The sequence below is a fragment of the Delphinapterus leucas genome, chromosome 13, assembly GCF_059928025.1.
Source record: "Delphinapterus leucas isolate spDelLeu-1000000601 "Yukka" chromosome 13, BTC_Dleu_Yukka2, whole genome shotgun sequence".
In the NCBI taxonomy this organism is placed as follows: Eukaryota; Metazoa; Chordata; class Mammalia; order Artiodactyla; family Monodontidae; genus Delphinapterus; species Delphinapterus leucas.
In genome coordinates this window covers 48,284,739-48,307,431 of record NC_143141.1, presented here as the reverse complement: position 1 = coordinate 48,307,431, position 22,693 = coordinate 48,284,739, and the positions used below count along the sequence as shown (strand labels likewise).

At 38.2% G+C, this 22,693-nt stretch overlaps 1 protein-coding gene across 4 annotated transcripts in view; it reads right to left on the bottom strand.

Annotated features, from left to right (window-relative positions):
* The window catches only part of CCDC88A (coiled-coil and HOOK domain protein 88A), a 125,926-nt gene extending 103,465 nt beyond the window's left edge, over positions 1 to 22,461 (bottom strand). Inside the window, exons 1-2 of one of the 4 annotated variants that reach the window (XM_022597259.3) lie at positions 21,536 to 22,461; positions 21,336 to 21,436 (exon numbers count right to left, since the gene is read on the bottom strand). In XM_022597259.3, the coding sequence (XP_022452967.2) occupies positions 21,336 to 21,436; positions 21,536 to 21,598 (164 nt within the window). In that variant the 5' untranslated portion in view covers positions 21,599 to 22,461. The remainder of the gene's footprint in view (positions 1 to 21,335; positions 21,437 to 21,535) is intronic. The other 3 variants (XM_022597258.3, XM_022597262.3, XM_022597261.3) reach the window with 3 other exon arrangements.
* Between the last annotated feature and the right edge of the window lie 232 nt (positions 22,462 to 22,693).

Here is a 22,693-nt window from a genome sequence, read left to right as displayed (position 1 = left end):
ATATTACTTAATGTATAAGAGCTTAGTTTAGTCACGCTATCATTGTGGAGAAAAGTATGTTTGTAACTGGGAAAAGAGAGTAGGAATAACCCTAGTAAAAATGTTACGTATACTACGGTTATGTAAATTTCATTTGGAATCACAGACATTCAGTAAATATCTTTTCTCTCTAGTCCTCTTCCATCTTTTTATTTCTATTTTCCTTACTCTATATTTGAATTCCTTTAAATTACCTCTCACCCATGACTATCTCCTAAATGATAACATTTAGATCTAAAAAATACTTTAGAGATTATCTAGTTTCACTGTAAATCAGAAAATTGAAGTCCAAAGTAGTAATTTGCCTAGGCTCTTACAACTTTTTCCCTTTACTCTCTCTCTTTCAACCTTTTCTCTTATCATTCAGGACAACAAAGAAAAGACAGAAAGAAAAAGGTTTCGGTAATGATATCTATAAAATGCACGTATACAATAAATCACTGTTTTTATTATATTGTTTGAGCATATTCCTAATTGTTTTCATAGTGATTAATCAAACTAAAGAATATTCATTTCCTTCCCCCCTCCAGTTCATTACAGTAATATTTTATTAAGAAACCTAGGTATTGGGCTTCCCTGGTGGCACAGTGGTTGAGAGTCTGCCAGCCGATGCAGGGGACACGGGTTCGTGCCCCGGTCCGGGAAGATCTAACATGCTGCGGAGCGGCTGGGCCCGTGAGCCATGGCTGCTGAGCCGGCGCGTCCGGAGTCTGTGCTCCGCAACGGGACAGGCCACAACAGTGAGAGGCCCGCGTACCGCAAAAACAAACAAACAAACAAACAAAACTTAGGTATTTAATCCTGATGACAAAGATTTTAGTTTTGATATTACTACTGAAGAGGTATGTAAACTAAAAAAACTGTACAAGTTTACAGTGCAAGCCCATTGTTACATGACAATATATAATTTGGATTATACTTTGGAATGGATATGTAACATCCCAATAAACACATGTGATTTCATTCCCACTTTAATAAATTTTATAATGTAAATATTATCTTTGCCCTGACAGAATTGTTACCAAGCTTCTCTGTGCTCTTAAAGTGATTTTTTAAATTAAGTCCTAAAGTTTCTTTTAAAATTTTATGTCCAACATTCCTCAAATGACATTTCAAAATTTATTCAGTTGCCAGAAAGGCCTATAGTCTCCTTTGCATAAAGCTCTTCTAAGAATTAGCAAGTTTTAAGAATTTAGAACTTTGGTTTATTCAAAATCTTCTACGAATGTTTTTTCACAAAAAAAAAATCTGTAAGTTTTATGTTAAGTTTCTTCAGCCTCCGAGAAAGTTAGTTTATAACAATTAAAACAACTCTGAATATAAAAAGAGGCAACAGTTCAGCTTTTATATACTACGGATATCAGATGAAATTACTTTAGAAATCTGGGAAAAAAGTAACTGCTAAGCACTCTAGGTATGGATCTAGAGAGCAACAAACTTTCGATTACTAGGCTTGGGTTTCCCATTTGATTCATGCTTAACTTGGGTTAGGGTCATACTGACATATGTTAGGATCATGAAAACAGGCCCTTTGACCCCAAGAACATGATCTCTTTATGTGAGAAGGACTTCCCTCAGGTGAAACTGCCTGAAAAGTCTTAATCTCAACTCCCATGAAAAACAGTTGAACATTTAAGGATGGATTTACTGAAAATTATGCAAATCAAGAAAATTAGTAACTTTATGGGACTTCCCTGTTGGCACAGTGGTTAAGAATCCGCCTGTCAATGCAGGGGTCACGGGTTCGACCCCTGGTCTGGGAAGATCCCACATGTCGCAGAACAACTAAGCCCGTGCACCACAACTACAGAGCCTGTGCTCTAGAGCCCACGAGCCACAACTACTGAGCCCTCGTGCCACAACTACTAAAGCCCGAATGCCTAGAGCCCATGCTCTGCAACAAGAGAAGCCACCGCAATGAGAAGCCCGCGCATGGCAACAAAGAGTAGCCCCCACTCACCACAACTAGAGAAAGCCTGCATGCAGCAACAAAGACCCAAAGCAGCCAAAAAAAAAAAAAATTCCAAGATAAAGAAAATTAGTAACTTTAGGAAAGTACTATTTTTTTAAAAAAGAAAAATGTAATAATGATACACTACCTGCCTCTGAAGGAAACATTATATGTGAATACTGATTACTGATTTAACTAAACTTATAATAAAGAAACAAATTAGAAGGACAGGGTAAGAAAATAAAGAGATGGGACATAAAAAAGGCTAAAATCTCACCTACCATTATCAGGAAGTCAGTAGATAATGCCTAAAAGGGATAAACCAAGAAATACTAGGGTAAAAAAAGAAAATAAAAACTAGGGTAGGCATTTTTTCACTATATTTGGGGCTAAGTGACAGAAGAAACTGCTAAAAAAAAAGTTAAAAGTTTTTACTCTGGGGAACAGAACTGAGATGTAATAAGTTAGGGCAGGGATTGCTGTTTTTCATTATGAACGTTTTGGTATTAACTAATTCTTTTAACCATGTAAAACATTTTTTTAAAGAGGGAAAAGACACCCACAAAAAATTCTGTTTCATGAAACCTGTCTATTTCATTTACTTCTAGGGAAAAATATGAGGCTATATATGTAAGATTCAATGCTAGAGACTGAGGGTCGTAATGTGTGAGACTATGCCTAAGAAAATAAAACAATATAAAACATTTCTTCTGTAAAAAGTATGCATTTTATGTAAATACAGAAAGCACTCCATTCCTGCATGTATTTTAAGGTTTATTTCTTTACACAGTAAAAGTTACAGTACAGAAATTTAAACACACTTGGTATGAGTCCAGAGTTCTCTAAAAAGAAATTATAGTCTACTCAGTATTCTAAATATCCTGTCTTTTCTTCATGTTTAATATTTAAAATGCTAAACAAAGATTAATTCAGAATAGACAATCATAATTAATGCAATTTTGTTTAAGCTCTTTTTGAAAGCATACTTTTTTTTAAAAAAAGACTTTATCTTTGGAAAGAACTTTTTTTAAAATAAAAGATGAGCTATTGAATGATACACATGTGACAGGTGAGCAAGTACCTTTCTAATTATATACAACTATTTCTAAGCCAACATAATCTCAAATTGACCATTTCCTCTTATAAGATGAAAACTGAAAAATGCTTTAGAGGCAAATAGCCCAGCAATATAGCTCAAATCTGTCCAACCAGAAGTTAAATGCAACATGGCAGTAAAAGACAGCCTCAAGCAATTTCACATTTATAAATGACCTACTTATGACAAGATACATTAATTTCAATAAACAGGCTATAGTATTATCTACGACTGTATACAGTAATTTTTAAATTAGAGTAAAAGAGGAAGGAAAAGACAGTAATTCTGCAACACTAATATTCTGAGATTTGGTCCTTATATAACCAAGGATTATGTCTTTACTTATTTATTGACTAATATCTATGAGAAACAGAAATCTGATAGTTTTAATGGCTTTATGCTCTTCTACCCAGACTTCAAACTTCTTATGTATCCTCTTGAACCATCTGTTTAGTGTTGGTGCTTAACAACTACATGTGCTCATGTTTTTGATAATGCCATTCTAATTTAAAGCTAGTTGTATACAGGGCTTTTAAAACATTTTTTGAGATATTTTATATTATGAAACATATAACTGCATAGTATTTACATGTCACCTCGAAACATTTTGAAATAAGTAAGTTATTTGCATATCTGACTTCAAATGTACATATACCAATATGATAGCTTTATGAAAAATTATTAACTGGGTAAATATCATCACATTTAGGGTTATCCAAGTAGTAACATATCAGGGGAATAAGTGGTTTTAAAAAAGTATCCCTTCACCTTAGTAGTATCTCCCCCTTCTCACAAGCTCAATCATTGTGCATGATGGCCAACAGGCCAACAATAAAACCTAATATTAATATATAATATTTTAAATATCTACAAAATATTTTCACATATGTTAACTAATTTGATCTTCATAACGACTGAATAGTCATTCTTGGAGAGGTATGTGCTACATAATTACCACATAGACATTATGGACACAGCCCAACCCCCTTCTGTACATTCTCATAATTTAAGATACATAATTTAAGATTCGAAAGTTGAAGAAATATCTGACATTTTCTAGTTAGCCCAAGATTGAGCTAGCAGTACAGCATGATATTCACTGATTTAACAGTGAATAAAGAGAACTAATGATTTGATTTAAAAATGGCAAATGGGGGCTTCCCTGGTGGCGCAGTGGTTGAGAGTCCGCCTGCCGTTACAGGGGACACGGGTTCGTGCCCCGGTCCGGGAAGATCCCACATGCTGCGGCGCGGCTGGGCCCGTGAGCCATGGCCGCTGAGCCTGCGCATCCGGAGCCTGTGCTCTGCAACGGGAGAGGCCACAACACTGAGAGGCCCGCGTACCGCAAAAAAAAAAAAAAAAAAAGCAAATGGACACAAATAGAATAAAAATCCAATACACTTAACTCTGGTTTTATCTGAATTGGATAAAATGACTAAAGATCTACCCTTTACTTCTTAGAATGAGCCAACATGAACCCTTCAAAAATTAGTTTTTGAAGTTTCTAACTTTTCGGTCTGAAGACCTCTTTCACTCGTTTTTTAAAAAGATTTTTTTGATATGGACCATTTTTAAAGTCTTTATTGAATTTGTTACAATACTGCTTCTGTTTTATGTTTTGTTTTTATTTGGCCGCGAGCATATGGGATCTTTACCCCCTGACCAGGGATCAAACCCGCACCCCCTGCATTGGAAGGCAAAGTCTTAACCACTGGACCGCCAGGGAAGTCCCCTGAAGACCTCTTTTCACTCTTAGAAATTACTGATAACTCTAAGGAGCTTTTATTTATGTGAGTTACATCTATCTATATTTACTATATTAGAAATTAAAATTAAGCAGTAAAAAATAATTTATTAGTCCATATAAAAATAACAAACTCATATGTTAACATAAAGAGCATTTTTATGGTAAGTATGTATCTTTTTCAAAAACAGTAAAAATTTTAGAGGGGAGTGACATTCTTTCATAACTTAGTAAATCTCAAATCTCTTTAATGTTTGGCTTAATAAAAGACATCTGAATTCTTAAATCTGTTTCTACATTCAATGTGTTGTGATACATTATTTTGTCTAAGTATATGAAAAAAGTTGACTTTATGTTACATAAACATGCAATCAGAAAAAGGAAGAATATTTTAATAGCTTTTTCAGATAATTATTGATATTCTTCTTTGATACTACCAAAATTCAGTGAAGTGGTATTTTTTTAAAGGTTGGACGAAATCTGGAATCCGAAGCCCTTATCAATGAACTTTTCTTACTGTTATACATTAAAATCCATTGGTTTAGCTGGCATGTTGAATGGATCTTTTACATATGCATGATTTCTTATCAAGCATTGGTCATTTTGAAAACTGGTTCATTGAGTTATACGATCTTCCAAATGCTGCACATTTTATTATTCAATATTTTAAAATTACATTGATTTTTATCACCTCCAATCTCATTAGAAAAGTCTTTAAATATTGAGAAGCTACCAAGCTCATGTTTTCTATAATTCAATTTTGTCACTGACAAACATAGTATCAGTTATTTTCCTTGAAGTGATAGGCTCACTATTCGTTTTTGAAAAGGTGCCGAATACTCAAGCCTGAATAACTATGGTTTGTCTGTTAGTCATGCTTTCGAGTAAAAACAGTGTTCCAGGGCTTCGCTGGTGGCGCAGTGGTTAAGAATCCGCCTGCCAGTGCAGGGAACACGGGTTTAGGGGACACAGGTTTGAGCCCTGGTCAAGGAAGATCCCACATGCTGCGGAGCAGCTAAGCCCGTGCGCCACAACTACTGAGCCTGTGCTCTAGACGTGCTCCGCAACAAGAGAAGACACCGCAATGAGAAGCCCGCACGCTGCAATGAAGAGTAGCACCTGCTTGCCACAACTAGAGAAAGCCCACGCACAGCAACTACTGAAGCCCACGCACCTAGAGCCCGTGCTCCGCAACAAGAGAAGCCACCGAAGTGAGAAGCCCTCACACCACAATGAAGAGTAGCTCCCGCTTACCACAACTAGAGAAAGCCCACGCACAGCAACAAAGACCCAACACAGCAAAATAAATAAAAATAAAATAAATAAATTTTAAAAAAAACAGTGCTCCACAAAACAGAGACTTGTTCGACCTTGTAACTCAAAAAATCATGAGTACTTTTTTTTGAGATAATCATTATATTCCATTAGGCAACAGAAGTGTTTTATGCATACTTCCCATTTTTTCCTACAGAATGTAAAAAAGACACGTATAGGGGGGCTTCCCTGGCGGTCCAGTGGTTAAGACTCTGCGCTCCCAATACAGGGGGCGCGGGTTTGATCCCTGGTTGGGGAACTAGGATCCTGCATGCCACGTGGAGCTGCCTTAAAAAAAAAAAAAAGACCTGTACTCAAGGGTCAAGATTCAATAAAATAACTTTTACTGCTTCATCAAGGGCACTTTAAAGTGAAGCTGGATTTCTTTTTAACCACAACTGTGAAGAATACAATGACTACCAGCACAACTTCGTACTACTCCTTGATTCATGCTAAGATGTCAGCAGTTTTACCCATCTTTGCTTTCATACCATCATTGCTTTTGCAACACAAGCAAGAAAGGCAAATGACATCTTAATATTATTATAAAAATAATTTTGACTTGACAGAGATCCAGATAGACCCCCAGGTGTCTGCTGATCCCACTTTGAGAACCACTGTATTAGGCAAATCAACTCCTGTTCTTGATTACAGAAACCAGAGGACTTAGTATTATGCTTATCAGTGCCTTCATAAAATAACAGAATCTTCATTTATTCAGTGGTCAACTACATGGCCAGTCACTGAAACAAAAATTGTTTATATAGCACCAACGAGCATCACTGATTGGTGACGGAACCTTCACCCACTGTCCTTAAGCCTTAAGAAAGGGTCACAGAGGCCTTCCCTGGTGGCGCAGTGGTTGAGAGTCCACCTGCCGATGCAGGGGACACGGGTTCGTGCCCCAGTCCAGGAAGATCCCACATGCCGTGGAGGGGCTGAACCTGCGAGCCATGGCCACTGGGCCTGCGCGTCCGGAGCCTGTGCTCCACAATGGGAGAGGCCACAACAGTGAGAGGCCCGTGTACCGCAAAAAAAAAAAAAAAAAAAAAAAAAGAAAGGGTCACAGAAGTTTGTTTAAATCAGTATCCTAGGGCAGTATACGCTCCAGATCCAGTCAGTCCTAGAGACTCAAGAAATCTCAAACTCAGCTGATATGTAGTTAGGTATTTTCCTTGATCAGTGACAGACTTATTAACCAGTATGGCTTTCACTCCCACACCATTGATTCACTAAAGACACTTAACCTTAACCCTTCTAGGGTAATTTAAATAGTTCACTTGATTAATTATCAGTGACAGGTATCATTGTCATTTTTGAGAAGCAATAAAGCCCTCTAAAATGAGGAAAAAGTTTAAAAAGTATTTTCCAACGTACAATCTCTTCTAATTAATGAACTAAAATACATAATCATAGAATCTTACCTGAAGTAAAAAGTTTTAAAATTTGATAAGAAAATACTTTTTCATCATCAGTTCTTCTAATATTAAAAAAAAATAACCCCCATTACTCTAAGGGTAACTCTAAGAATATGAATTCTATAAAGAGCAGAATTCTATTCAACAATATTGGTTTAATATGCCCTTTTCAGGACACCATAAAAGTGATCCAAAAGGATCACAAGCTAACTTCATTATAAGCCCACCAATTAAAAGCAAAATAATAGATGCCTATTTAAAAGGCACTGGTAAGGACAGACAGAAATGAAAGAAAAAATACAGTAAAAAGAAGTAAAACAGAAGAGAAAAAATAGCCACATGTAAAACAAGTGTAGTATTGAAAAAGATGTGATCAACTGAAAACCAGGTTAGAAGAAACACACACAAATAGGGAGGTAAGGAATGATTAATAGGCAAGATGGTCTACAAATGGCCCAGGAGGAATAAACTGTTTTGGGGACATCCAATATAATAAAATGGGTAACTAGTTTTTAATAGAGGAACAGATGACCTAAGATTTTAGAATAGGTTAAAAGTGACTGGGAACAGCAAAGTTCATGAATAATGGGATGTTCAAAAGAAAAATGTGCAATACTCAATAAATAATGAGCTTACTTTCTCTATAAATTTAAGAATTTAATTTTTTAAATAGAATTAAAAACAAACAAACAAAAAAAACTCTGGAGAACTAAGCAAAGAAGACCAGAGTAAATAACTCTGCAACAGCCTATGTCTTCAGAATAACGTGCAAAACAGAGTAATTATATGAATATTCTCAGATAACAGAAAAATTTGAAGACAGCACTACATAAACTCTGAAACACTGTTTTAACCTCTATTAGCACAGACAAAACTTTAAATCCTCACAATTAACAGAAGTATGCCATAATGAGCACTAAATTCTAAACAGTTAAAATGCAATATGGGAGTTCCCTGGCAGTCCAGTGGTTAGGACTCAGCGCTTTCACTGCCAAGGTCCTAGGTTCAATCCCTGGGGGAGGAACTAAGACCCTGCAAGCCGTGTAGCACGGCCAAAAAGAAAAAGCAACTTAATTTTCAGAGAATTGTTAAATCTCGTACAAAACCTATATCCCATAAATGTAGACTTTAAAGCATTCCAAAAGCCCAAAAGAATTGTAATAACACATCCTAAAACTATTTTACTAAATAAATTCATAGATGAAATATGCATTAACTAATAGTAATGAGAATTTAAACAAGAGCACAAACACACAGCAATTGAAATGTTTCTCATACAAAATTAGGCAACACTGTCAAAACACATGACTATCTTATACATTTAAATGTTTTAGTTGCAAGTTATGAAAAAAAAGAAATTAAATATCCTTATTTCTTCATGCAAAATAGTATCCAAACTTCACATCACTTTTCCTATAAGTATATAATTTTAAGTATAGTCTGTCTACTCAGCTTTAACCTTGGCATCGTCTTTCATTCCTCCTTTTCACACACTATACCTAGAATTGCATCAATTCTTTTGCAGTAGTTCTTGAATTTGCTCCTCTAATCATACAGCTCACCCTGATCTAGGACCTCAACACCAAAAGCATAAATGACATCCATTACTAACCATCTATCTTCCTTACCACGTGTTCATCAAGCACTGATAGAATGATTCCATTGATTCACTGGTATAATTCTCAGTACTTACAATACTGTAAATATTGGGTTGGCCAAAAAGTTTGTTCGGGTTTTTCCATAACATTTTATGAAAACCCAAACGAACTTTTTGGCCAACCCAATAGTCTATTCTCAATAAATTGAATAAACAATACTCATACTCCATACTCAACCTATTCTGCAAACTAATGCCAAAGTTACTTTCCTAAAATAATACTTTTAATCCTCTAATAAGGAATTTTAAATGGCTCTCCAATGCCTGCCATATGCAGCCTAATTTATACTACCTGTAGTTAATTTTCAGGTTTCCCATAAGCTAGCCTACTCTGGTTCTCCAACGTGGATCCTCTACTAAGGCTAGTCCCCTCACCATCTCCCAAATAATAAATATACCTAATATGCTTTTTCCTCAAGCTGCTTCCCTAGCTTAAAACACCCTCCTCTCATCTATGGCAACCAAGTCCAATCATTCTACAAGGTTTGAATCAAATCTAGCTTCCTCCCTATTTAGGCTTCCCTGATTATCCATAACCCTCGAAGCTAAACCAAACTTCTAACTAACTTATAAACAGTAGGGTTCCCTAATCTACACCTGCTAATACACACACACACATACACACTCACTGAAAAGAAACATGTAAAAACTCACACAAATTAAAGAAAGAAAGAAAAAAGCTAATAACCAGAGATTTATTTTCAAATACATGCTTGGGATCATTCACCATTCACTATAGATTCATCTTGGTCAGTTACATACGTTCAATACCTAACACAAATACTTAAGTTTAAAACAACAAAATGAGATACTGAAGATTATGAATCATAACATGTATATTCTATTCACAGAGGTAGAAATATATCAATAGCTTAATTCATTTACAAAGATTTTAAACAAACAGTTGGAGAAAATTAAATTAGCCTTCAATTATGAGTAAACCACACTCCATTTTCACTGAACATTCAAATTAACTAGGATTTTATTGTGGTTTACCCTTTCTTAACCAGTCTCGGCAAAAATGGACTGGAGTATTACACCCACTGGTCTTTCTCCACTTCTCATCCTCCACAACTTTGTAATAATCCAGATCTTAATCAAGGACTAAGACTCAACACCTAAAACTAAACCATCATCCTTGGTCCTTTATCACCCAAGGGAAAGGAAACAGTCATGTTGTCAATGGTAATGTGAAGTTCAAAAATTTTTTTCTAGCTGTCACTAGGAAAGTATGTTACATTAAGAATACATCATTTTAAAAAATTTCCTGAAAAACTATTGAGATATTTCACAATGTTTCATTTTTAATACACAGATTATACTAATAAAAGTTCCAATTACTGGTCTTCTTTCCCTACCATTATTTTTTTCTTTAATTATAACATTGTTAAAATGAGCTATTTATTGTTTAGCTGTCTATTTTAATTCAAAGTACTTATGTCTACCTCTAGTGGTAATCAAGAGATCATAGCTTGGGACTTCCCTGGTGGTGCAGTGGATAAGAATCCGCCTGCCAATGCAGGGGACACGGGTTCGATCCCTGGTCCAGAAAGATCCCACATGCCGTGGAGCAACTAAGCCCATGCACCAAAACTACTGAGCCTATGGTCTAGAGACCGCAAGCCACAACTACTGAGCCTGCATGCCACAACTACTGAAGCCCGGACACCTAGAGCCCATGCTCCACAACAAGAGAAGCCACCACAAGGAGAAGCCCACACACCGCAATGAAGAGTAGCCCCCCACTCACCACAACTAGAGAAAGTCCGCGTGCAGCAATAAAGACCCAACACAGCCAAAAATTAAAAAATAAATAAAATTAAACCTCTAAAAAAAGAGAGATCATAGCTTCATAAAGAATAAGGAAATAAGTTCCTTCTCAACCTTAGTTATCTTCACTCTATTCCATTTTATCCATCCATTACCATGGTCTAACTGTGGCCCTAAATCACCATTCAGAATTGCAACCTCCAAAATCTCAAATTCTGAAAGTGCCCTCTGACCTCAACATCCCATACCACTCTGTCTCACTTCTTCACTCCTTCTAAACCTACTCTTCCTTCATTATTGCAAACTCTATCAGCCTCCCCCGATGGCACTTGCTTTCCTCCTCACTTTAATGCTCACACTCTATTCGTTTCAACTATCCCACCTGAAAATGTTCCCAACCCACATTTATAATACATATCAATCCCCAATTTTGAATAAACGCCACAGATCTTTTTGTCAGTTTCTGAGTGCTAAGCATCCCTGGTAAGTTATTCAACCATGCTGACTGAATGTGTGGTTTCCAAACCTCAAATAAGCCATCAACCCTCATGATAATACTTGTGCTCATCTTTTTTTTTTTTTTTTTTTTTTTTTTGCGGTATGTGGGCCTCTCACTGTTGCAGCCTCTCCCATTGCGGAGCACAGGCTCCGGATGCGCAGGCTCAGCAGCCATGGCTCACGGGCCCAGCCGCTCCGCGGCATGTGGGATCTTCCCAGACCGGGGCACAGCAAGTGGACTCTCAACCACTGCGCCACCAGGGAAGCCCTTGTGCTCATCTTTTAACTGACTCCCTTTGTGATTTCCTCCCAGCAGCCTTGTGAAACTGTCCACTTTCCTCAAACCTCCAGCCTTTTAATGTTGCAGTTTCCTAGGATATGTCATTGGCCCTCTTGTGTATTTTTTTTTGACACCTATGTCATTAGTTTCTATTACAAACTTAAAAGCTAATTCCCATATCTCTAAACCTTTCTCCTCTAAGCACCAGACCTATGTATATCCACCTGCCCAAAAGATATTTCTCACTGCTCACCAGACATTCCAAAATAAACTCAAAATTATTTTCTACATTTCCCCTCCCCTCAACTTTTCATAATGCCTTACTTAAAAAGGCACTACCATCCATTCTTCACCCAAGTAAAAAACTTGATAATCACCTTAGACACACCCCTCTCTTGTGCTCCATACCAAACTTGTAACCAAGTCCCACCACGTCAGCATTATCTCTCTTCCATATCCTTTCTACATCAGTACGGTCTCTATCTCTGTTCTGGACCTCATCAGCACCAACATCAGTCCTTCTAAAATGCAAATGCTATCTGTTTCAATTCCTCCAATGTTCTGTAGCCTATATTACTGTTTTTCAAGCTGGAGTAAAGTAGTGAGTGACACCTTTTAAAGAAACGAATTATCAAGAATCTCTGAGGATCTGTCCATAGACATCCTAAGAGTCAAAGACCCCTGTTTGAAAAAACGGCTTAAGAAACTAATCTTAGTCTATGAAAAAAAAATCTTTCAATTGTGAATTATCACTGCAAAAGAAATTTATTATTATTACCCCTTGAAGAAGAATTTAAATTACTGACATGAAAACACAAACATTAAAATTCCTGGGGACTTCCCTGGTGGGAGGGACTTCCCTGGTGGCACAGTGGTTAAGAATCCGCCTGCCAATGCAAGGGACATGGATTCGATCCCTGGTCCGGGAAGATCCCACATGCTGTGGAGTAACTAAGCCTGTGCGCCACAACTACTGAGGCTGCGCTCTAGAGCCCACCAGCCACAACTATTGAAGCCTGTGCGCCTAGAGCCCATGCTCTGTAACAAGAGGAGCCACTGCAAAGAGAAGCCCGTGCACCACAACAAAGAGTAGCCCCTGCTTGCCACAACTAGAGAAAGCCTGTGTGCAGCAACAAAGACCCAACACAGCCAAAAATAAAAAATATTTTTAAAATAAAAATTCCTAAAGACTCCCAAGAACACCTGTGGATCCAATTAAAGAAACACTAGTTAAGACGGTTAATTTTATATGTTAACTTGGCTGGACCACAGTGCCCAGATATTTGGTCAAATGATATTCTGGATGTTCTGTGAAGGTGTTTTCTGGACAAGATTAACATTTAAATCAACGAATTTTAAGTAAAGTGGATTACCCTCCATAATGTGGATGGGCCTTATCCAACCATTTGAAGGCCTTAATGGAACAAAGACTGACCTTCTGCTAGAAAATTGCCTTTGAACTCAGTGCATTTCTTCCGAGTTCACACAGGCCCACTCCATTAGATTTTGGACTAAGCCTCCACAATCTCATGAGCCAATTCTTTAAAATAAATCTAACTCTCTCTGTCTCTCCCTCTCTACACACACACACACACACACACACACACATCTTGTTGGTTCTGTTTCCCTGGAGAGGACCTGAATGAATATACATCTCCACAGGGAAAAACTCAATCTTCCAACATGGTATCTTAAGGACAGCTTCCCGCTCTCCACCTCTTCAAATTCATTTCCCATGTGCAAAGAGCATACAATCTCTGCTTTGGCCATATAAAATATCCTACAGTTCCCTGATCCCTCCATTTTTATTCACATTTTCATGCTTCTTTGCATGCTATTTTCTTTACTTAAAATGTCCTTCCTCCTACTCCCACTATTTGTGACTCCTATTCACCCGATTGCTCCTACTCAACTTTCATGTCCCAATTCAAATGTTTTCTCCTCCAAGAAGCCTTTCCACCATGTAAATAATCACCTCTCTCTTTGTGCCAACACTGTACCAAGAACATAATTCCACTACATAGCACATATGTCACACTGCAATTTGTTTACAAGCTTGTCTCCCTTACTAGTGGGCAAAGACCATGTCTTACTCGGCATCACATCCCCAGCACCTAGCAGACAGTTTGTCATATAGACTTTGTTGTGTAGTAAGCACTTAGAAACTATTAAATGAATGAACTGATCTTTGAATGAGCCATCCTTCTCACTGTACTGTATCTGTATCTATAGGTCCTGGCAAGAGATCTCTGCCCTGAGCCCCACTCTGGCCTTCCTCAGGATATGCCCCTCACTACTGGGCAAGAAGTCCATGGAAACAAGAGGACATACCCATACACTCCCCCTTCTTGATGACACTCCATTTACTGGAACTATGGAATTTCTTGTTTAAATACCTCTAACCCAATTTCAGGACCTGCGCAGGCCTCTTTCCCAGATCTGTCCTTGGGATGGACTATGCTACAGATGTGTACATCCTTGGGCCAAGAAGCAGCTGTTTGGAGTAGGGAGTACAGGAGCCTGGACCTCAGGCATGCATGCAAGATGTCCACAGGCATGCACAGAGGACCTCTTTGTGGTGCCAGACAGAGCCAGGGAAGGGGACAGGAGGTTGGGATCCACTTCTTTTGATACAAAACTGTGACTTTATGAATTCTAAATTCCACAAATTCTTTATTTGAATTTTAACTGTAAGGCTGTGGACAAAAATCTCAATATGTTGAACATCATCAAGAAAGTTACAGGAAACCAAACTGAAGGCTCTGTATATTCTAATACCATACAAAACCATGGACTATGACATTGTTCTTACCACCTCACCTCAGCAAGACATAACATAGGTGGGGAAAAGATCCAATGAAGGTAATTAAAATAAATAAGGGGACAGAGGGAAAACAAAAGAAAGAAGGAGAAATAGAAGACAAACTAAAATGGAAAACAAACTAAATTCTACAATACTAAAACTAGAGAGTATCCTCAGAATTTTGAAAATTAATAAAATTATAAAACATCTTCATTCATTCCTTTGACATTTACTGAAAACTTATGACGTACCAAATCTATGCTAGGTACTGGTGATACATGCCAGACACTATTCTAAGTGCTGGTGATCCATAACATAAAATCTCTAGCCTCCAAATGCTATCTCTCTAGTAATAATACCACTTTAACAATTTAGTAAAGGTAGATAAGGGATCACAGGGGAGAGAGCAATTAACTCTGCCAAGGGACTTCACAGGGTGTTAAAGGATGAGGAAGAATTTGCTAGGCAAAAAAAGGGGAAAGGGCAGTCTAGGGGAAAATAATTATTTTAATAGAAATAAAAGATATCAACACCTAACATTTATTGAGCACTTGCTATATGCTAAGCATTGTGCACAAATCATTCTATTTGATTCTTATAATAACCCTGTGATTCTCTTTTTATCCTGTTTATAAATGAGAAAATTGAGAAGTGAGATGATACCAATAGAGATCATACAAAACCAAGCTGTGAAAGATCATGACTTGTTTGAGGAAACATAAATATCAATAGGTAGGTATGGTATAGCACAGGATAATAATAATGACAAAAACCAGCACTGGGGATACAGTGGTCAACAAAACAGAAAACAGATACTTTCCCTGCCTTAGTAGAGATTATGTCTACTCCAGGAAGGAAACATTATCTCCCATCTTAGAGAGGTAGGAACTGAGATTTAGAGATGACAAGTCAATTGTTTAAGGTCACACACCGTGTGTGTGTGTGCGTGTGTGTGTGTGTGTGTGTGTGAGAGAGAGAGAGAGAGAATGAAACCAACTCCATCTAATTCAAAGCCCAAATTCATTCCACTTTACCACACAGCCTCTCTATTATGCATTCATTCAAGATAAGTGTATCAAGAACCTACTGTGTGTCAAGCACTGTGTTTGGAACAGAGAGATAAAACATAAAGTCTTTGGCTTCAAGAAATTCACAGGTTAGTCAGTAGAGTCTAGCTAACCAAGAACTGCTATTACCAAGGTATATATAGGGTCCTATAGAAGCACAAGGAGGAGTACTATGCCTAGGACGAGCCAGGGAACAGCAGCAAAGTTAAAGAAAGCAATAGTAAGAAGGTGAAAGAGTGTTCTAAGGAAGGGAAGAGTGTCTAGAAAGGCACTGAGACATATGAGAACATAGCTTGTCTTTGGGAACTCTAAGTTTGCTCAATATTAGGCTATGCACTGAGGATTGGTACCATGCAAAGATGAAAATAGAGAATTAGGGAGCAGCCAGACCTCAAAGGAGTCTAGACACTCAAGTAATGAGTTTACTCTGAGGGCAGAAGAAAGCTACTGAGCCATCTTAAAGGTAGGAGTGACATGATAAAATCTATGTTTTAGAAAATTTCATGTGATCACAGATGAGGAGACAACCTGAAGGGGGGCAAGCCAAAGGTAAGAAAATCAGTCAGGGGCTACTGCATTAATCCCAAAGTCAGGGACACATCTGAGAAATGTTTGGGAGGTAAATCACAAAACCTGGTAGTAAGACAGCAACTCCATTACATCATGAGTGTGTTATTAAAGAAACAAAACAGGGACTTTCCTGGCAGTCCAGTAATTAAGACTCTGGGCTTGCAATGCAGGGGGCGCAGATTCGATCCCTGGCTGGGGATCTAAGATCCCACATGCCGCGTGGCTTGGCAAAAAAAAAAAAAAACGAAAGAAAACTAAACAAAAATTGTATGAGAGGGCTTCCCTGGTGGCGCAGTGGTTGAGAGTCCGCCTGCCGATGCAGGGGACACGGGTTCCTGCCCCGGTCTGGGAGGATCCCACATGCCGCGGAGTGGCTGGGCCCGTGAGCCATGGCCGCTGAGCCTGTGCTCCGCAACGGAAGAGGCCACGACGGTGAGAGGCCCGTGTACCGCAAAAAAAAAAAAAAAAGAAAGAAAAATTGTATGAGAGAGACCATACCAAAATTCAGAGTTAATGTCATACCTGGTAAGACAACTTATATATTTTATAAGTCACTTTGGGGTTATTATAGTCATAAAGTTAGCACAATCTATTTTTGAATCTTAAGTACTGATAGAATGAAGGAAGATTTCTCAGTCAACTTCCTCTATTAAATGGCTCCTTTGGGTACACTTTATGAAGCTGTTTCTCAGGAAACACTTAAGCAGAAGTTGGATGACCATGTGTCATATAAGAATGATTTTCATAGATGATTTCTAAAGTACCTTCAAATTCAAGATTCTAAAAGAAGAAATGCCATAACAAGTATATCACAATTACTACATTATTCAAGTAGAGATTTCTGTAGCTATCTAACGGGGTTGAATCATAGAAAGTAATTCCAAATATTGTTCTGATACTATTAACAATTTTTCCATACTTAAAACTATAACATATCCATATTTTCAACTGCTTAGGTAACATGACTAGGATTATGAAATCAACTACAATGTCACAAATTCCTTAAAAATTCATAGCAAGTAATATTCTACATTGGTTGCAAAACTGCATGACATCTCAAACATGAAAATGATTATTTCCACTTCACTGTCACCAAGCCCTATGTCTGATAACTAGCACTGCGGAAAAAAGATTTCGTTTGGTTGAAGTAGGAAAATGCCCTGCAGCATGCAGAAGAGCTGGCCCATCTCTAAATAGCTTCCTCTTCCCGTTAGTTAAAAAGAACTGATGCCATGTCACAAGCTCTTACAGAGATTCTTTGATTCAGGAGCTACTCAATGAAATCCAGGATTCATCTCTGAATACACTGAATCCCAAATCAGTGAACAGACTCTGAAATTATAAGGCAGAGTCATAAACTGGCACGAAGAAGTCAGCTCTTTACTTTCAAATTCTAGGTCAAAAATACCAAATCCAGAGTCACTGAACTAACCAATATTCTTACTCTTAAAAAACTTTTTAGACGAAAAAAAAATTCTACCATAAGGCTCCTAAACAAAATTCTAAATCTATATCTATATCTGAAAGCAGGAACACAAGACTGGCAGGGCAAAAATGTAATTATAAGTATATAAACAGATTTCCACTTCTAGCCAATATGAAATAAAAGGAACCAAATTTACCCTCCTGCCTGAAACAACTGGGAAAAAAAAAGACAAAACATATGAAGCGTTTTTCAAAACAGTGGTCATCAGGCAACAAAGGACAGTAGATCCCTGATAAGGAGTAAACATACAAGATAAGTCCTACAATTGCCCCAGTTTATTGCCTTGAAAGAGTTTCTAGGCCACAGAACAGGAATGGGGAACCTATGCTGAGCACACACAGTGGTCTCCCTGAGTTGAGGAGACAGAACGTAGTATGGAGACAGCAAGGTGACTGTCATATACAAAGCAAAGTACCTAAGACAAAGCTGCTCAGAAAGATCCAGAGATCTACACAGGGTATCCCTCAAGTATTCAGCTGAGTACTTATAAGTATATACGTGTGAGGAAACTACACACGGACAGTGAAAGAACCACCAAAAAGGATTACAGGGGCACCACCCAGAGCTTACACAGGTCCAGGAATAGTTCCTGTTCCCACCAGCCAGAGTACTCAGAAGGGTTCTGCCTCAACAGTGCAACAAAGCAAAGTGGTACTGCCTAACACAACTTAAAAGCAAGATCTGAAAAGATCACTGTTTCCAAGTAACTTAACTGCATTCCAAAACAAAGCTCAAGAATATTTTTAATGGGAAACAAAAATATCCTGCACCCAACAACAAAGTAAATTTTCAAATGTCTGGCATCTAATCAAAAATTACCAGGTATGAAAAAGCAAGAAAACACAATCCATAATGAGGAAAAATATCAATCAAAACCAATCAAGAAATGGCACAGACAGTATTAGTAAACATGAACTTTAAGCGATTTATTATTGTATTCTACATGTTCAAGAAGCTACAGGAAAGACAAAGCATGAAATCTATACACAGGGAAGATATAAAAAAGACTGAATTTTTAGAGATGAAACTACAGTACCTGAAATGAAAAATACACTGGATGGGATTAACAGCAGATTAAACATTACAGAAAAAAAGATTAATGAATTTAGCAAGATTATCCAAAGTGAAACAGAGAAAAAAAGGCTGAAAAAAAAATTGAATGGTATATCAGTGAACATCAAGCAGCCTGATATACATATAATTGGACTTCCAAAAGGAGGAAAGGAGGCAGAGAAAGGATATATATTTAAAGAAATAATGGCCAAATTTTTTCCAAATTTGATAAAAACTACAAAACCACAGATCCAAGAAGCTCAATGAACTCCAAGCACAAGAAACATGAAGAAAAATACACATGCTGCATTTACAAATGGTTCTCGCTCACAAATTCTATAACCAAATGTAATCTAGAAATTACTCAGACTGAAGCTAACTTTTAGGTTAACTTACTGGGTACCATTTCAACTGACAATTTAATAGAGTATATTAAATCAAACATTAATTTGAGCAAAGTGCTTAATAGAAATCTTAATGATTTCAAAATTAGTAAAATGTAGCTTTTAAAACAATGTATTTTGTTGCCCTATTTGGTAAATAATTAGGTAATTTGTGTTGATCTTATTTTAGAAAGATAGTTTTTAGAAAGCTAAAACATACATCTTCCTTTTTAAAATTTTCTTTTCCTTTAATTTATATAGGTCATTCAGAACAGAATTAGGACACTGAAAAAACTTTTAAAGAAACTGAGAGGTGGAATTGAAAACAGAAGCAGATTTGAGGTTTGGAATGGAGATACTCCTCCCAAAAAAACAACCTGGCAACCACTATTTTGGGACACCATTACTTTCAAAATATAGACACATATATATTTTAAGTATAAAGCTGTACCCAAAGTGGAAACAAGCTGAAGTGTCTGTTTTTAGCACCTTGGCTGACAATTTAGGATTCAAAAAATCTAAGTGTTTTTTGGAAAAAGAATCATTCAAATAAAAACCATTAAAGGGGAAAACTAATGTATTTTCCTATTTTTGTGAGCACACCTGTTTTTTTAGGGTTCAGCATACAAACTCACAATCTTCTGTCTAAAAACAAACAAGAAAAGAGACATAGGGGAACAAGTTCTGAGTATCTACTGTAATGGCTACCCTTCCTGTCATTTGTGTTCCCTAAAATAGAAGTCAGTTTAATTATTCTACCATTTTGCTTGGGAAATAGTGGGATATTTCAAAGATTAAAGATAGTTCCATGGGAGAGCAGCCCAAAATATATTTATTATCCCTGGAAATAATTAATGTCTACATTCCCTTTTCCTTCTTTAAGAAAAAAAATATACATACACATTCAGATAACATATATTTCTTTGGGTGCCTACACAAAACACTTCTGGAAAACATGTAGTAGTATAATACTTCCCTGTAGGATCAACACATACATGAAAAATACACAAAAATCTCTTTGAGCATATAAACTACGAGTCTCTTTGAGTACACAGACTGATAAGTTTACCAGTGGAACAGTTATTTATGGATTTGACTTATACCTTCTTTTAAGTAGAAAAATCTAAAAAGAAAACTAATACCAAAAAAAATACAGAATTGATCATTTACATGTTAGGTTATTAGTCTATTAACAGTAGATTTACTCTCTGGTAACAATTATTTATTAATAATGTACTAAATTCCCAAACATATAAAACGTAAGAATGTCTTAAAATTGAAAGTTCCAAACTACTCTTGTAATCGGTTTGTATTCAAGACAAATAAGGCTAAACACACATTATTTTAAGCACAACTGTAATATTCACTACACTGATGTGCTGAGAATGCACATATACTACAATAACTATGATAAAAATGGAGCTTTGATTTCACTGATCCAGCTACCAATGATTTCGATATTCAATTGCCACCTCAAAATCACTTTCCTACTTAATTTAAACCCAATATCATGAACATAAAAGACAAAGATTTGCCTACTAAATCATTAGCCAGTTGTCACCGAGATTTCAACCACCTGCATTTCAAAACTAGCTCTAAGAATACCTTAAAATGATTCCCCAAATATTAATCTACTAATTCACACAATAAATCACCTAATCAGACTTTAGTTATTATATACATTTAAAGTACTTCCTACAGCAACAGTCCTCACCAATCAGAACTGTTGTTTGAAATTCTTTCCTCTGAAATCTGTTATTACTTCACCAGTTTCAAATTTTGAGCCATTTATTTTTAGACACAAAGGTTAATAAGAAACATTTCTGCACCAAATGCACATAACTTCACAGTAAAGCCTTTTTTCCCCCTTAGGAAACTATTGTAATTCCCCTCTTCATTTTACAAAATTATCAAAGAGGATACAATGTGGTTTGGATTTCAGCACTGAAGACAATAAGTGACAATACATGATTTGCAGAATGAAAAATTAAAGTTTCACAATTTTAACACGTATAATTACTGGCTTGTGATAAATGGGCTGATAAATGTAAGATTATCACTCCTTTCAAGGTCCAATTCTTAAACCACCTGAATTTTTCTCGCCAAAAAACTAAATTAGGATCTTAAAACATAAAGCCTCTAAGTTCACAGTATGCAAGTTTAAAAAAAAAAAAGTTGCCTAGAAAGAAAAAAAAAGAACACTTACATTTGGAGCATGACTTGGTTCAAGAACACCCCATCCACCAAAGCCACATATTCATCCAGGTTCGTCCCATTTCCTGCAGCCAGAGGTCCAAACGTTTTAACCTAGAACAGAATGATGATCATCACGACACGAACGCCCACCTCCATCTCTGCAGCCACAAATAATGCAGCAAAATATACAATAAATAACACCCCACTTACCCAAGTGACCAAGGGGCTGGTCATGAACTGCTCCAGAAGGGGAGTAAAAATCTCGTTCTCCATTTTACAGAGAATGTACTTGAAAAAAGGAACTACCACAAAAATAACCCTAGGGAATTGGTCACTAAACGTTGAAGAAGTAAGCAGAAATCAATGAAAGTCCATTTTGGCACGGGAAGAAAATCCCATCGTGGAGGGGAGAAAAACTCTCCCTCCTCAAAAAACACCCCAGAGGGAAACGAGCCGAAATCCCGAGAAGTGGCTTCGACAGCAGCCACGAGCAGCAGCCTGCCCTGGAAATGTCTGTACCGGGCGAGGAGGGGCAGAGAAAAGGCATCTGGAGGAGGAGGAGGAAGGGAGAAGGGGTTGGAGCAGCAAGACAAAAAGCCCGTCAAGGTTGCCCAGCTCCTGGAGGAGCCAGACCAGCGAGGCTGCCCCCAATGAATTAATCCCCCCGTGGGCTAAATGAAATCCCACGTTAGATACCACGTTAAGGGTTGCGAGCGGCCGTCAGGCTTCACCTCCGCGTTCCGCTCCACACGTTCCACCCACCAAAGTGGGCATGGAGCCGCTTTGACCCGCGGAGCCTCCCCTGCCCGCAGCCCCTCACCAACGAGAGGCAGGGCTCACCCCTTCCCACCGACCGCACACCATCCCTCCGTCGACCCCAAGCCTCGCCGCCTGCCCCCTTCCCCTCCCAGGGGGTGGGGGCTTGAATGTGTGTCCCTAACCCCCCAGTTTCCCGAGCCCCGCCAGCCTTTTCAGTGCGCCTCAGGGAAGCCCTGGCACAAAATCACCGCCGCGTTACAGCCTCCTTCTCCGCCCTCTCTGGAGGAGCCAGAGTAACGGCCTCAGAACCGCATTGCCGCATCACATTCCGCTCCCCGCCGCCCAACCAGCGCCTCCAGCCCGCCGTCAAAGGGGCGCGCTGCTCCCTCCGCGCCCATATCCTTCCGCCGACTCCCCGCCCCTCCCGCGCCGCAGCCTCTGGATTGTGGGAGAAGAAAACCGCTGCATGAGCGCGCTCCCCAGCGCGCGCGCCCCCGGGCCGGCCCCGCCGCCGCCCAGATCTTGGCGGTGGGCGAGGCGTGGACGCGCGCTCCCTGCGGCTGCTTCGGTGGCCCGCGACTCGCTCGCGCCCCGGACTATTGCCAGGGC